Source organism: Apaloderma vittatum, unplaced genomic scaffold, assembly GCF_000703405.1.
Source record: "Apaloderma vittatum isolate BGI_N311 unplaced genomic scaffold, ASM70340v1 scaffold1158, whole genome shotgun sequence".
Taxonomy (NCBI): Eukaryota; Metazoa; Chordata; class Aves; order Trogoniformes; family Trogonidae; genus Apaloderma; species Apaloderma vittatum.
This window is the reverse complement of record NW_009731014.1, coordinates 28,572-44,455: the sequence shown is the minus strand read 5'-3', so window position 1 is coordinate 44,455 and position 15,884 is coordinate 28,572. Positions and strand designations below refer to the sequence as shown.

The following is a 15,884-nucleotide window of genomic DNA, read 5'->3' as shown; positions in this document are numbered from 1 at the left end:
TGCAAACCTTTGAGTGCTATTTATGCATACAAAGTTGCTACTTCGTGTTATAATAACTGCTGCTTTATTTAAGGGAAGAAAACTGAAGTTGACTGAATACTGGATCAAAACTTTAACTACTAAGATACTTCCCAGCTTCCTGCTCGATTCCCAATTAGACTTGTTCTTATTTTTTCAAAACAGCATTGGTGAATTTTTCTTGGGTTTTTCATGAAAGCAGGAGGGATTGTATTAAAAATTCTCTTCTCTTTCCCCAGGAGAAGAAGCTAATGTAAATGCAGGTGACCATGCAGAATGCAGTTCAGGTAAATGTCTTTTGTAATGTTTGAATTTTGTATTTAGCTTGGATTGTTGTGGGTTTTTTTTAATGTGAGACTCTACCCTGAAGCAGATAAAATACTAGAATCCCCAGAGTTATCTCTAGTTTTTTAAAAAAGTAACGTTTTTCTCATTTTACACATGGAGAAATGTGATAAGATAGATAACCCAGTGTTATATCGGATAGGTGATCCTTTCTCTTAAGTGCTATTACCTAAGAAGGTTCTGAAGTCAAAGGCTAAGATTATTTAAAAACTTGCTTGATGATTAAGAGGTGCTTTTAAAACCACTAAACTTCTTGTTAATCACCTAAATATAAATAAATGTATTTTTAAAACACACATATTCTGAACTGAAAGAAAATAGTCGAGAATACCAGAAGGACTCTTTCTCCTTGGGAATTCTGTGGTTCTTTTCCTTGAAGGAATTCAGTGTGGTCCTTTTCTTGAAAGGTAAGGTACCTCTCAGTTTCAAAATATGCAATCCTTAAGAGAAATGCTAAGTATTCATGTTAAGTAGGTGTGTTATATTCTTGCATGGGAATATATTCCTCTTTTAACATCATCATTTTAATGATTTAAACACAAAATGTTTTAAAATCTGACCACCTGGGCACAAGTGTCCTCCTGTACTTGGCACTGATGAGGCCACAACTCCAACCCAGTATTCAGTTTTGGGCTTCTCCCTTCAAGAAAACATTTTGGTGGAGGAGTGTGTCCAAGGAGGGGCGAGGAAGCTGATGAAGATTTTAGAGCACAAATCTTATGAGTAGCAGCTGAGGGAACTGGGGTTGTTTAGCCTGGGGAAAAGGAGGCTGAGGGGACACCTTATTGCTCCCTACAACTATCTGAAAGGAGGTTGTGTTAAGGTGAGTGTCAATCTGTTCAACCAAATCACAAGTGATAGGACAAGAAGAAATGGCTTCAGGTTACACCAGGGGAGATTTAGATTGGATATTAGGAAAAATTTCTTCACTGAAAGGGTTGTCAAGCACTGGAACAGGCTGCCCAGGGAAGTGGTTGAGTCACCATCCCTGGAGGTTTTTAAAAGACATGTAGATGTGGTGCTTAGGGACATGGTTTAGTGGTGGACCTGGCTTTGCTAGGTTAACAGTTGGACTTGATGATCTTCAAGGTCTTTTCCAACCTAAATGATTCTAATAAATGTTTGATCAGAGAAATTGTCAATCTGTACTAAATTATGTGATAAACTGCAGGTTTCATCATTAAAATATGCTGGGGAAAAAAACCCTACAAATTTAGGTTTTCTTTATTTGATATTCAGGAAAATTTATAATTTTAAATACAACGATGTGAGGAGAAAAGTAGTACTTTTGATGCAGGAGTTACTAATGAAAGCTGCACTGTATGTGATTACTTATGTGTTGGTTTGGTGTCTCTGTCTGAAGGGGAATGAACACTGGTTCTTTGAATAACAGATCTTTAGTGTAATTCAGAACTGCACATTTTTGTCGTCTGAAAGTATTAGAGCTCTCTGTCTTCAGCTTAATGAAATCTTCTGCAGGTGTGGTTTGGAGATGACCTTCCTTTAAGTCCCCGAAGTCCTCTGACTCCCAGACATGGGCCTGGTTTGGCAGATGTGTGCCTGTATGACCAGTGGATATCTGTACGGCATGAAGCAACCTTGGTGCCTATGCAAGAAGATCTGTCCATCTGGCTGTCTGGCTTGCTGGGTGAGGTTAAAAATAAATCACTGTCTAAGAGATTTCAAAGCATTTTCCAATATTTCAGTCAATGCTGACACTTCATCTGCAGTACTGTAGGTATCTACTCTATGTATCTACAGTACTGGTGTATTTGAGCCTGAATGGCTAGGAGAAATGCACTAAAATGCGTGCTTTGGTTTTGGGTTTTATTAGCTGCCACCTCATAGAGGCAGGATGATTAATTGTTCTAATTTGTATTTCTGAATCTTGTTAGTCTAATTAAATGGATATTTGATTTATTTTAGTTTACTTATTTATTTTCACTAATTTTCAGTCTTTAAAAATGTAGTAAATTGTATGATGGATGCAGTTCGAGTTGCCTCTAAGTTGCTCTGAAACTTTTTTACTGTGGAGTGACCAAAATTGCCTTTTTTTAGGAATTGAAGTCAAAGCAGAACAACTACTAGAAGAACTTGATAATGGAGTACTACTCTGCCAATTGGTTGATGTTCTTCAAAACACAATTAAAAAGTGTTGTAATTCAAGTATTATAAGGGTGAGTCATATTATGTTTGGTTTTTTTTAATATATGTATAAACTCTTTAACTGGAAGTAGTGGTAAAATGAAAGCAGGTGAGCGAGTCTTCCCAAAGCAGCATTCTGTGTACTGTGTACCCTGAGATTGTTTAACAACAGTGTGATGTTATAGGTGGGTAAACTGTCCGTTTGCAACTAACTACTTATTCACTTTATTAATCAAATCCTAATGTCCTTACTGGTTTGTGGTTTTTTTTAAATTTGATTTCAGTAGAAGTCTTGCCAGACAAAGACCTAGTTCAAGTCAGGAGTTTTTTTCCCCTAATAACATGAGTGTGGGTTGGTAACAAGATATCCATTGGCACTTGGTGTAATGTTTTATTCCAGAAACTGGTGGCTAAACTCTAGTAAATAGGTTAGCACGGAATATATCTCTATTGAGATGTACCTGAAAATAGGCTTCACTGTTTCTGTTATGAACCAAGGCTGAGCTGAAATGTGAATCTCAAGCAACTTGCAGTCTGTGTTTTTACAATGAAAAATGGTGATGTGCCACTTTGGGGTTAAAAACCATGTGCCGATACTGTATGTTCAATGTACAGCTACCCAGTATAGCTACAGAAATGCCTGCATTTGTCAAATAGTAGATCACCAGCTAATGTGTCCTAATTGGTAGTGTTTCCCTTGGGGCCAGGAGGAACTGTTTCACCATATCCAGAACGTTTTTTTTTGGTTTTGTTTACCTTTTACTGTTTTATCTAGTAAAATAGTAGTTTTGAATAAAGAATATTTACTAGTAGGTAATATAGTTACTAATATTAGAATTATTAATTAAGGGTGGACAAGGCATCAATCTTAGGACACCAGATGATATTTATAAAAGAGCCATATGAATGCTGCAAATCCTCAGTTGTTGTGGGGCTTTGTAAGGAGGACAAGATGCCCAACTTGTGTACTTTTGAACTGTTTGTTTAGTTTTGAAAATACCTGTTTAAAACCAAATAAGTACTGAGTTGTTTTAAAGGAAACTGCCCTTTTTCTCCCTTTCATCTCCCTATGCTTTCTATAATGGGCTCTAAAATGTTGAAATCTGGCAGCCAAGTATAGTTCAGTTGATTTGGGGTTCTCTATTTGTGCTTGTTCTACTGCTACGAACAGAGCTTGGGAGCAGAGAATAACTACAAAGACTTGTGAAACCACCTCTAAGACTTTTACCCCAACACATGGGGAAATGGGGAAGCAACTGTATGGGCAGCTTTGGGAGAGGCTGCAGAGCTAAGTATCATTCACTTGGCGACTCTTCACAAAGATAAGGTATAATGCCATCTCCATTAGCATAGCATTTTTTAATAGAATGTATAGTGAGTTGAACATCAAATGGTTAGTAACCACTGTTTCTGTACTCTGAATTTATGGTTTATTTTCCTTTGCAAAGATGCTGTGAAATCTGTTGGCAATGCTGATGTGCACAATGTACTTTTTGTTTTCTTCCTTTGCCAGAATTTTCCTATGAGAAAAGTTCCATGTAAGAAGGATGCTCCATCAGGATCTTTTTTTGCCAGAGATAATACAGCCAACTTTCTTAACTGGTGTAGGACCATTGGAGTTGATGAGACTTATCTCTTTGAATCTGAAGGTTTAGGTAAACCTATTTTTTGTTAGATTTGCTTTGATCTGTATGTGGATAACTGCCTGGTCAGGGAGAGCTGTTGTGTGTAGTCTTTAAAGCCTCTGTCATGATCGTGCCTGTCTGGTGCAAGCTATTAATGCTTTGACTTATTTTAAGGCAGCATCCAAGTGAAAAACTTGACAAATCAGTTCAGTGACTGCTCTAACTTGCATGATGAAGGGGGGAATAACAGCTGTGCATCAAACTAGAGTGTTTTCCTTCAGTGAAAAGGCCCACTGAAAAACAGAAGACAAAAGCATGGTTTTGCTTTCCCTGTGTGGGAGGACCACAGGGCCATGGAGTCAACTCACAATAAGATTCTTTATTCAGTATCAGAACTCATTCTTGTTGCAGAAAGTCCTCAGAATAATACATTCATGACTGCTGAATTTAGTAACTACATCAGGGCGTTGTGCCTGAAGTGGCAGTGGTCTATTGGTGATTAATATTTACTTCAGGACCTACTTGATGTGACTCTAAACCACTTGTATTTTCTCATTTAATAAGATAGCTGTAAAAATAAATATTACCAACTGTGTATGTGCATATCTCAGTGCACAGTCTGTCTCTTTTGTAACAGCTTCTAGACTGATATTTCCAGATGGAATTAAATTTTTTTGACTGCTAATTAAGAGGAATTGTGCTTTCAGTGCCTGGTAAATAATGCAATGTTCTTCTACCAGCCATTAGGTCAGTATAAATCTTTCTGTGGTAAGCCAAACACTGGGGTTTTTAATTATTATTTAAAAAAAAAAAAGAAAAATATCTGCCTGTCAACAGAATAGCAAAAAATTGCCAAGTACCTTTGTTTTCAGTAATCAAATGAATATGTCACAATATTTACTAGATTTTCTTGAAGTCTTTGTGCTATTTAATGCTATTTAAATAGGAAGTACTGTTTTCATTAACTGCTTTTCTTTCAAGCTCTCCACCCTGCCAGTTGGACTGCCCATGCCTTCTCTACTGGATAATTAATCTTTCAAAATAGAGGAGAAAACATCCTCATTTGCATCTGTCTAATTCTGGTTTAACTAGTGAGTGTATCTTTTTCAGTGCAATAAAATAAAGGAGAGTAGGAGAATTGAGCTATAAGAGAATTAGTTTTAATTTTGGGTTTTTTTCAGTTCAACTTGTACGAATTGCATTGCTTAAAGATCTTAGTTCTTGTGAGTGGATGATTAACTAGAACCTGTTTAGCCTCCCTGAGATAAGCCGACAGGATTTCCTAATGCTGTGGCTTTTGCTCATAGCCAAGAAGTGTTTTGAAGTCTGATTATAACTCTTGAGACAAGATTGCTTTATGGCATAAATACCTTTTGTGAGCCTTTTTGACAGTTGAAATGAGCAGACTTGCAGCCCCCCTGTGCAACATTCTTTTTGCTGATGTTCTCCATCAAACTGTCAAGCCATTCTTTATGAATGAAATAGAAGAAAGTCAGTTTGACCCTTGTCTTTTTCCCACCAGATACAGGTAGCAACCCCTCTTGAAAAGCGTGGATGCCTGTGAAGGGAGTAAATTAGTTGGCTCCTGAGAGAGCGGAAAGGGAGAGTAGCCATCATGGGATGCCCTTTGACATCAAGCCAAAACAAATATCTTGATCTCTTCTAGGGGATTTTTCTCTTCTAGATTCAAGCAGATTATACCAGTTCTACTACAGCTGATAAACACACAGACACACACAAAAAAAGAGAGATTAAATGATGTCTAGCACCTTTTAGTTGTGGCCGTGTCCTTCCCATTATAGATTTACTCTTCGTAACCAAATCTTTTTAAAAGTAGACTCATATACTGTAGTAAATGATGTAAACAAGAACATCTGACTTCATGCTCATCGTATACTTTAGGAAAACACTTCAATCTTATTTAAAGCAAAGTCATTTTAAATATTAAATTGAACATCAGAAAGATGTTAGATTTCATCTGTAAATTCAGAGCTGGCTAATTAGGTTTCTCTTCAGAGTGAATTTGCAGTTTCTACTGAATGTTGTTACTGCACGATGTAAAGGAAGTCAGACTTGTTCATACAAATGTTATAACATATGAAACTACTCTCTGCAGCTTTTCCCATTTTTTATACTTTTGTGGGAGTGGAAAGAATGGTGCCATGTGGGTGTGTGGAGAAGGAGTTGAATGACCTTTCTCCCATCCTTTGGTTTCTGGGTTGTTAGACAGTATTACTAGTTAGCTAAGAAAGCACAGAGATGGTTTGTTTTCTAAAGCATTCGTAAAACTGTTCTTAAAACACGTTGAAAGCATCTCAATTTTGAGTTTGTATGGGGACAGAGAAGGAAGTAGTTACTTATGCATGAGATTTTTAACTATTTTCCTTTCTCTGTTCATGGCCTTGTTTCTTTTTCCTTTTTCTTGCATAGCTAAAGATGAAATTTTCAAGAAACCAAAACCAATATTGTTTTCCTCCTGCCCCTTCCGTTCTTCAGTGTAGCAGTAAATAATTGAATGTTTTCATTTCAAAGTTGTCAAGAAAACCCAGAAGACCCACTATGGTCGTCTTCACACGGTTTGGCTATCACTCTGCTCTTCCCTCTCATTCTCCAGGTCTCCTGATCTTCATTTAGTGTGTGTGCACTGTCAAGTGCATACAGCTGCTAGAGCTGCTCTGAATCGAGAGTTGCAGAGCAGCCTCTGCATTGGGCACTAGCTGGGTTAACATGGGCACAGTCTTCAAGAAGCAAAACCTAGTGCAAAACTCTGTGCTACTAACATATCTGAAATAGTGCTGCTTCTTTTCTGTGATCACAGCCAGTATCTGATGTTGAAGTCTGAGTGTCTGTCTCTTACACCAGCATCATTCTCGCTTTCTTCTTACTTACAGAGGGTTTTACCATTCTTTTCAGATATAGCCTCACAAAAATGTTACATTTTGAAGAAAACCTCTGTGTGGATGGGGTAGGAGGTGGGGGCTAATACAGAGAGGGGTGAAATGAGAGTATCGCATGGGGTAGGGGAGCTGCCACTGACAAAGTGTCATCTTCTAGTGTAACTGGGTGAATCTGCCATGTGGATGGACACTGCTTACACCTACAACCTTTAAAGTGATAAGAAAACCTGAACTGTTTCTTACTGAAATGTTAATGATCACACATTATTCTTTCACAGCCAAGGCTTTAAACTACTTAGGCTGGCATAGCCTAAACCATTTAGATGGCATAGCCATCTGCTTGTCAGCCAGGTCCCTTGCAGTGTATTCTTTCCCTGTGGTTCTTGACTTTCAGCACGTGTGTGTGTGTGTGTGTGTGTGTGTGTGCCTATCTGCAGCTGTATGCATGAGCATGAATGAAAGGAGCGTATTTTCCTATTTGCAGTTGTTCAATGCTTTTCATCTTTAACACTGGGATAATGTATTTGGGCATAGGGAAGGGAGAGCTCACTCATGTCTTTTTTTTTCCAGTTCACATCCAGAAGGAACAGCATAAAACCAAATAAAGCTTATTTCTCTTAGAAGGTAGAGAAGAGATTGAGTTTAGAAGCACCAGAATGGGTTTAAACACTTTATGGAGTAGAAAATTCTAGTTGGAAGGCATGTAGTGCTTTATCCATGGCAATGTATCTTGCCTCTGGGTAGAATGATAGCAAAGTTTTAGTCATCTATTCCTTATCTTCCCTTCTCTGTACTTAATTGCACAGGCCTCCACACAGTAAATAGGAACTGTAACTCCCTTTCATTCTCTTCCCTTTTAGTTTTGCACAAGGATCCAAGACAAGTGTATCTTTGTCTGTTGGAAATTGGGCGCATTGTATCCAGGTATGTGATCCACATGAGTTCCTAACACAAATATGCTAAGACACAGTTAAGGCAATCTGTGCAATGCATTAAGTGTAATACAGTAGATAGTATTTCCACACAGAAAGTAATGAGTCTTTCACAGGAGCATTGTAAAAGATGACTATTTTTTCCAAATACTTATCAGACTCTCTTCACGGAGAGGTGCTGAACCACACTGCTTTTTCTAGCTGTATGTCTAAATGCTGCTTTCAGCCTACAGAATCTTGGAAGAACTTACTGAACATTAAATGCAATTATTTGGTTTTTAAGCTCTTTGGCAAATATGTCTTTATCATTCTCTAAATTTAAACTTTTTATTTATTCTAGTGCAGAGCTGGAAGCTTTAAGATAGTTTATCTAAATTGGATATGAACCAAATTGTGCAGTTTTGATAGCATTTTTGCTGCTTTTTCTGGTAGCTCCAAGACCACCCTGGGGAGAGCTTCTACTAGAAACTCATTGTTGCTCCTTCTGTTTGAATTATCAAGACAGTTACTTTTCTGACTGATTTAGTGCTGTTCCCTGTCAGTCAAGCCAGTCAGAATTCTGCATGTTTATTATCATCAGTTTCTTTTTGTTTTCCTTAGCAAATTAGCAGTTAAACTCTTTACTTTTGTGTTTGAGGTATGGAGTTGAACCTCCTGTACTCGTAAAACTAGAGAAGGAAATTGAGCTAGAAGAAACACTGCTGATGACCTCTGGACCACCATCACCTATTAGCACAGCAAAGTCATGTTGTCACCATGGGGAGCTACACGAGGCAGTAAGTACTACTTACTCATTGTGATATGGGCTTTAAGTCAAACTAAGTTTAGTACTTATGTGATCTGGCTTAGTAAGCATAGGCTGTTTTTCATCTAATATTTGTGAGCCTCCTTAAATAGAAAACAGAAAGGTGTGCACTTCTTTTGAACAACTTTTTGCTTACATTTAGAAAAAAAAAATGCTGTCCTATATGTTTTGGAGTTAATGTCTCAGTGCATATAACTTGCCCTGATTTCTGCCCCCGCTCCTTTCATTGCTTCTTTGAGTACACTCATTTATTTTTTTTAATGTGTCAATATTTTTTGAGTGTAACATATGCCTCTCTTCAACGTGATGTTTTCATACAACTTCATCAAATGTTAAAGTAGCATTGATGAAACTCTTTTGAAAAAGACTATAAATAAAAAATCCGTAGCTGTATCAACTGGAAATGAATATGTATGCAGAAAAGGAAGTGATTTGTACATCTTATGAACTGGTCCAAAAGAAATGATGAACAACCTGCTGGTTTCGCTTAAAAATGCATGTTGAGACTTTAAAATTCATTTATTTCAAAGGTCCTCTATACCATAATGTAAAACATTTTCTTCTTTGGGAGTGTCAGCCACCAGACTCTCATGCTCTTCAAAAATTCTTCGTAGTTTTCCTGCTTGGCAATAGTCTTGGCCTTCCAATTTAAGTTTCTAAGTGGCTGTAAGAGGCACATCTTCTCCAACTCTGGCTTTTATGGGGACTACCTTTCTCCTTTTTTTCAGTGGCTTCCTTCTTGCGTGTCACATAGAAAATTAACTAATAGAAACCTTACAAAAAGTTAAGGAGAATGATGAAGTAGCACTTGGTTAGTTATTAAAATGGATTTGGTCACAGGATAGACACAGGCACTTATTTCAATTTCTAGAGACCATAACATTGCTCATACAAGACTGTGGTTGGAATTGATGCTACTACACATAATGTTATGGACAAATTTTAAAAACAAAACTAAAGTAACTTAAAATTGAAGAAATAGTGAAAATTGGATTGGAACAACTCAAAATATTCATCTGTACATACAGTTTGTTCTTCCTTTTACTCTTTTATTCCACCTTTTGAAGGTCTATGTAGCTGAGATTTTCTTGTGAGGAAATAGAATTCTAGTGTTTTCTAGTTTATGGCATGAAGATATCAGTATCTTTTCTTGTATGAAACATCTCAATAAACTGTTACACACATGCTTCTGTCAAAATACTAATAAATGCTTTCAATTTTATTAACTAGGTTAAACATATAGCAGAAGATCCTCCCTGCAGTTGTTCCCATCGATTTTCAATTGAATACTTATCAGAGGGACGTTATAGGCTGGGAGATAAAATACTCTTCATACGAGTAAGTAGTTTCTCAGAACTCCAATTTATATTCGTAATGGGGAGAGAAATGCTTTTAAGGTGAATACCTCATTTTTATGGTATTGCTTTAGAATTACTGAATGATTTTGGTTAGGACACTATATCATCCAATCCCCTGTTCAAATTACGTCTAGCTACTTGCAACCGTTGCTTTTACGACTGCACTAAACCAATTTAATGCTTTTCTGTGGCGTTTCTATAATTTCAGTAACAACTTGCAATAAAAGTAAGGATAATGCTAGATATCAAATATCCTGAGAATGTTTCTTGTTCAGAATCTGGACACTCGGGGTTTATAATTTGAAAGGTAGTTGAGTACGCTCTTCAGGAGGCGTAGGAATTTGCATCTCAAGGACATCCATAATTTGAACAAAATCCAAAACTCTATACTAAATAAAGATGCTGGCACAATGGTTAAAATGTCTTCTATATATATATCCTTTCATTATTTTCCAAGACATAATGACTGTCTCTGTAGGAGAAACTATCTAATAAAATAATTGGGAAACGTAAATCTTGTTTATTACTACGGAGGCCCTATTTTTATTCAGTTTAAATAGATGTTAATGTAGAGACGCATAATGCTGCATAAAACAAAATAGAAACTTCTCTTGTTCTTCTCCTGCTCCCACCCACTCTTCCTCCATTCTCAGATGCTACATGGCAAGCATGTGATGGTACGTGTTGGTGGAGGCTGGGACACTCTTCAAGGTTTTCTGCTTAAATATGATCCATGCCGAGTGCTTCAGTTTGCAACTCTGGAACAAAAAATCCTGGCGTTTCAAAAAGGGGCCACCAGTGACAGCGTCCCCAGCTCGTCAGCTAGAATTCAGGAACCTCCTGTTATGAATCCAATGTCAGCTGTCAATATGTTTCAAAAGCAGCCATCAAAACCCTCTACTCCAGTTTCAGCTCTCGGGGCCAGAGCCAGGAAGGCTTTGTCTAAACGTCCTCAGTCCCCTGCCCTGGCATCACCAAAAGTGCCAGCGCCTCCATCCCCCACAGCCAAGTCATTGGCGGTGAGGTCCAAATTACATGGGTCTTCAGCGACAGGCAGGCAGTCTCCTTTCAAACCTTTAGCTGGCACCTCCAAGAAACTGGAGTCTCCTGCACACGACTCACCAGCTTCTGCTCCTTCGCAGCCTGTAAGCAAAAGCTCTTCATCTGCAGGAATGAGAACGGCTCTCGTGCACTCTGAAACATTGCGCAAACGTATTCGGTCCCCAGATGCTCCCAAGGTGAAATATGCCCTGCCTCAAGGCTCTCCAGCACCCATGCTGCATCCTCCCCTCTTGTCCTCTAAAAAACAGCCATCCCACTTGCCTGGGACAGCTGAAACGATGGCTTCGAAACAGAAGCCTGTTCCTACTAAATGCAAGCCTGTATCTGTCACTAAAACCAAAGCAAATTTAGTTGCTCCGAGGGCTGCTCGGCCGCCTGTTACAAATCTTCGTGCTGTTGCCAAGTTTGCACATTCTCAGCAGCTCCTCTCGAAACCTCTTTCTGAAAATGCTATTCAGACCTCAGAAGCCGGGTCTCGGAATCCTCAGAAAGCTCCACAAACAGCTTCTGGCCTGGCAAAGAATTTGAGAAGTACTTCAGTCCTAAAACACTCAGCTTCTGCACCTTCCCTTGCAGTTAGCAAAGCTTTGAAGTCACCACCTACGCTGGTATCTACAAGCAAAAATGTACCATCAGCTGTCAAGAAGCAGCCAAATGTCAATAAACCTCCTCAGGTTGGAACCACTTCATCCAAACCTCCTGAACGCACTCCCTTGTCTGTTGTACGACTTCCTCAAACATCAGCCAAAGCAGCAGTGACCAAAAAGCCAGTGCAGCCTTCCACAAAAGGTCAGCCTTCAACCAAAAACTTGCAAGCAAATGGAAGTTTGGCCCCAGGAGCCAAGAAGCCTCTCCCTAAGGGGAAATTGGCACCAGCATGTAACAAAGGAACGCCTGGCCTATCAAAAGGTCCTCCTACAAAAAGCAGGCAAGATGATCACTATTTTGTTATGACAGGTAGTAAAAAACCCAGAAAGTAAGTTCTTTGTTACTTTTTGTGGCAGTCTCAATTTTGTTCTAACAGGCCTCTTGTATCTGCTACACTGAGGACAAGGGAAAAAGAGTTAAATAACACTACATTTACCATGAAATATTAGGTATAACGTACATTTTGCTGCATAATTTACAATAAAAACTGTATTTATTTTGGGATTTAGAAACTTCTATTTGGATATATTTAGAAGTGAGCTTGCTTGCTGTGTAGCATTGTGGAATATAGAGAGTATCCCTGTTTGCTGCTAGCCTGACCTGCTGTGGGGAAGGTGGGAAAGAGGAAAGGGGAGATAAAGCTACTGCTTTCACTGCTGCTCATTTTCAAGAGAGAAAAGCTCTGCCTAAGGAACATCTACCTGGGGCAGAACCTGAGCGACCCTGGTGGTTCTGGCATGTCTGCATCGAGGCCTGTGGCAAGTGATAGCGCTTGTGCTGTAAAACTGATACCTCAAACAAAACTATGTTTTTTTTAGTTCCCTAATGTCCCAGAACTCAAATTTGGGTCACCTGTATGTATTAAAAAGAGAAAGAATTCTCTAGTCATGTTTAGATTTGGCAGCTGCCATTATCAGGGTTCACTATGCCCCCCTATGCCTTAACGTGGCTTCAGCTCACTTGGAAGTGGAGCCTTCTTGGTTTATGTTAACTTGGATGTGGAAAATCATGGCCTTGATAGCTTGTTGTCATTGTGCCTTAGCCTCTCACATCCATGACAGATCTCTTCAGTGAGCAATGCTACTTTTAAAACCCTGGGCAGATAACCTTGCTTAGTTCATATTCAAATAGGACTATAACTGAGCCCAGGCTTTCCTGGAAAGCTCTTACTCCTTGGAAAGAGGCTCCTGAATTTCTCGGGAGGATGCTTTCCCCTGGGATGGAGCCCCAAAGTAGCTCCTGCATCAGCAACGCAGAGCTGCAAGCACTGACCTGCACTGGCAGAGCCTCACTGCTCAGCTGGAGTGGTCTTAATGTGTAAAACTGCATTGCTAAGTACTTCTCCTGGTCCCACAGGTTAATCTTTGTGAGCAGTTTTAGTCTGGAGTGGCCTTTCTTTTTATTTATGGAGACCTGCTTGCTGGCTGGAGGTGAGCAGTAATTTCCAAAGAGATAAGGAGGGACTGCATTTGCCTTTAAACATCTGAAATTGCCAGAAAGCTGAACAGTGCTTACACTCTCACCTCCTGAAGGCTTTCAGTTGGTTAAACACCTGTGGTGCTCTCTTAGCAGAAGAGAGTTTCATAGCAGATTAATGAAAACTGTTGGGTTTGGGAGTAGAATCATAGAATGGCTTAGGCTGGAAGGGGTCTTAGAGACCATCTAGTCCAACCTCCCTGTTGTGGGCAGGGACGCCACCTCTCGACTAGACCAGGCAACACATGGAGACCAAGTGGGAATTGAACCTGCGACCTCGGTGTTGTCATTGTTGTCAGCACCACGCTCAAACCACTGAGCTAACCTGCCAGGTAATTAGCGTTGTTTGAGTTAGTTTAGGTTTAAAAAAACAGTTGTTCCAACAAACGCAGGAGCTCTGAAGGTCTGTGAAGAGATGCTGCTGACTTCCACAGACCACTACTCTGCTCTCTGTTCCCTGAGTACTTAACAGGCAGGAGAAGAGATGCATAGAAACTGCAGCTTCTGATGTGATATAACAAACTGAGTTTTTATGTGCAGTGGCAAAGTCACTGAGTTGCCTTACTGAGCACCTTGTTAGCTTTTTTATTTATGATACTATTTATGCATATCTACTGTACAATACTGCTTACAACCTGCTGGGAGTAAACAGTAAATACCAATATCCAAACTGCAGGAGGAAAACAGAGCAGTGTTAATAATGTGGACACAAATCCCACAAGCTCACATACAAATCTGTATGTTTGGGGAACTCTTTAGGCTTACTTGTTATATAAATACACTGGTCAAAGCCACTACTGCAAATGCTAAGAATACTATTGACTGTAGTGGACTGCTTTCAGGTTTAATAAATTTAATACACGGTTTGATATGCTGAAAGCATTTTACAGTAGATCACTTGCTTTTGATACTTGACTTGCTTCCAGATAATGAGCTATGATGTGATATATCTCATGCAGATTCATACCTGGATTCTTGGGGTTTCTTTCTGTACTGGCTCTGGTTGAGATGGACTTAACTTTCCTCATAGCAGCCCATACAGTTCTGCCTTTCAGATTTGTGGCTAAAACAGTGTTGACAACACACCAGTGTTCTGGCTGCTGCTAAACAGTCCTTGCATGGGATCAAGGCTTTCCCTTTCTCTGACTCTGCTCCCATAGCAAGTAGGCTGGGGGTGGGCAAGAAATTGGGAGGAACATTGACCTCAGAAATAAAATTGGGCTAGAGGAGAAAGGTGTGTGTGGGAGTTGGCTTCCAAGGAGGCTGTTGTTTGCAGGCGTCATCTGCCTGTAGGAGGTAGGGAGTGATTGCCTTTGCATCACTTGGGGGTTTGGGGTTTTTTCCCTCTTTCCTTCACTTATTAAACTGTCTTTATCTCACCCTGTGAGTTTTCTTGCTTTTGCTGCAGCTCTTCTCTGCCCTCTCTTGCTGAGGATGGAGGGAAGAAAGAATGAGTAAGCAGCTGCATGCGTGCATTGGCTGCTGGCTGGGGTCAACCCACAACACCTTTTGAACTGTTCACAAAGTTTTTAGTAGTCATTTAAACACTGAGACTCTTGGATCTCAGTATAAAGCTATCTCAACATCTACCTTTTTGAACTATAACCTCAGAGAAAATGAAGCAGATGGCTTCATCTTTGTGATCCATTATCTCATGTAATAGACTGAATTTTATGGTTCAAAATGATATAAAAAGTGTAAGCTTTTACAGCTGAAACCTTAATCAGCTAATCTAAAGATGGGTCACGTGTTACATGTGTGTGGGTTTGGTTTTATTACAAAAATAGTATATTTGAGCATGGTCCAACTTCTGTGATTATTGCAGTCTCCAACTTCATAGTCATATTCTAACTACGAGTGTCATGTAACATGAGGAGAGCCAAGAATAAGATCTAACAAAGTACCTACTAATGGAAATACATACTCTTTTTGCAATGTTTACATTGACAAATAGCAAGTCTAATCTTCAGCTTATATTACTTTTTGTGAGGGAAAGATAACTTGGAGCAAGAGTCTGACTGAATTATCTACATGTTATCAATGTCCTTCTGTATGAGTAATTATTTTAAATAAAAATATACCGCACCTTTTTATGTGCACACATCTTTTTTTACACTGTCATATTATTATAAGAGAATGTATTTCAGAAGGCTTCTGGTTTTGCTCTACCACCTTCCATTTCAGGCTACTATGAAAACAAATAGCTGCTTCTAACCCATTACTTTGTTTGGAGTTCAAGACCTTAACACTGATCCTAATTTTAGCACAATGAATTGAGTAGATGGAGCTTCCTACTCTTTCCTGGCTGACAATGTGCCTGAGTAGTTTCAGATATACCTCAGAGAGTTTTATTGTTTGCAGCTCTACTTGAAATATAAAACACTTGTAAGCATGAAAATATGGGCACACATCTTGTCAAGAAACTTTGGACCCATCTTTGCCTCTGTTGCCATCAATAACAGAAAACTAGTTGGCTTTATTGAGAGGAGAATTGAGTCTTCTCATTGGAGTCACCTAATTAGCTGCTTTTTTCCCCCCACCCTAATTGATTTTTAAGAAATATTTTAATAACA

General features: G+C 39.1%; 1 protein-coding gene across 1 annotated transcript; it reads left to right on the top strand.

Annotated features, from left to right (window-relative positions):
• The first annotated feature begins 275 nt into the window (after positions 1–275).
• On the top strand, positions 276–12,167 carry GAS2L3 (growth arrest-specific 2 like 3). Its single transcript, XM_009874998.1, has 8 exons — positions 276–305; positions 1,843–2,011; positions 2,422–2,540; positions 4,022–4,163; positions 7,891–7,954; positions 8,600–8,738; positions 9,998–10,105; positions 10,779–12,167. The coding sequence occupies exons 1-8, from the start codon at positions 276–278 to the stop codon at positions 12,165–12,167; spliced, it is 2,160 nt and encodes a 719-aa protein (XP_009873300.1).
• Positions 12,168–15,884: the final 3,717 nt, after the last annotated feature.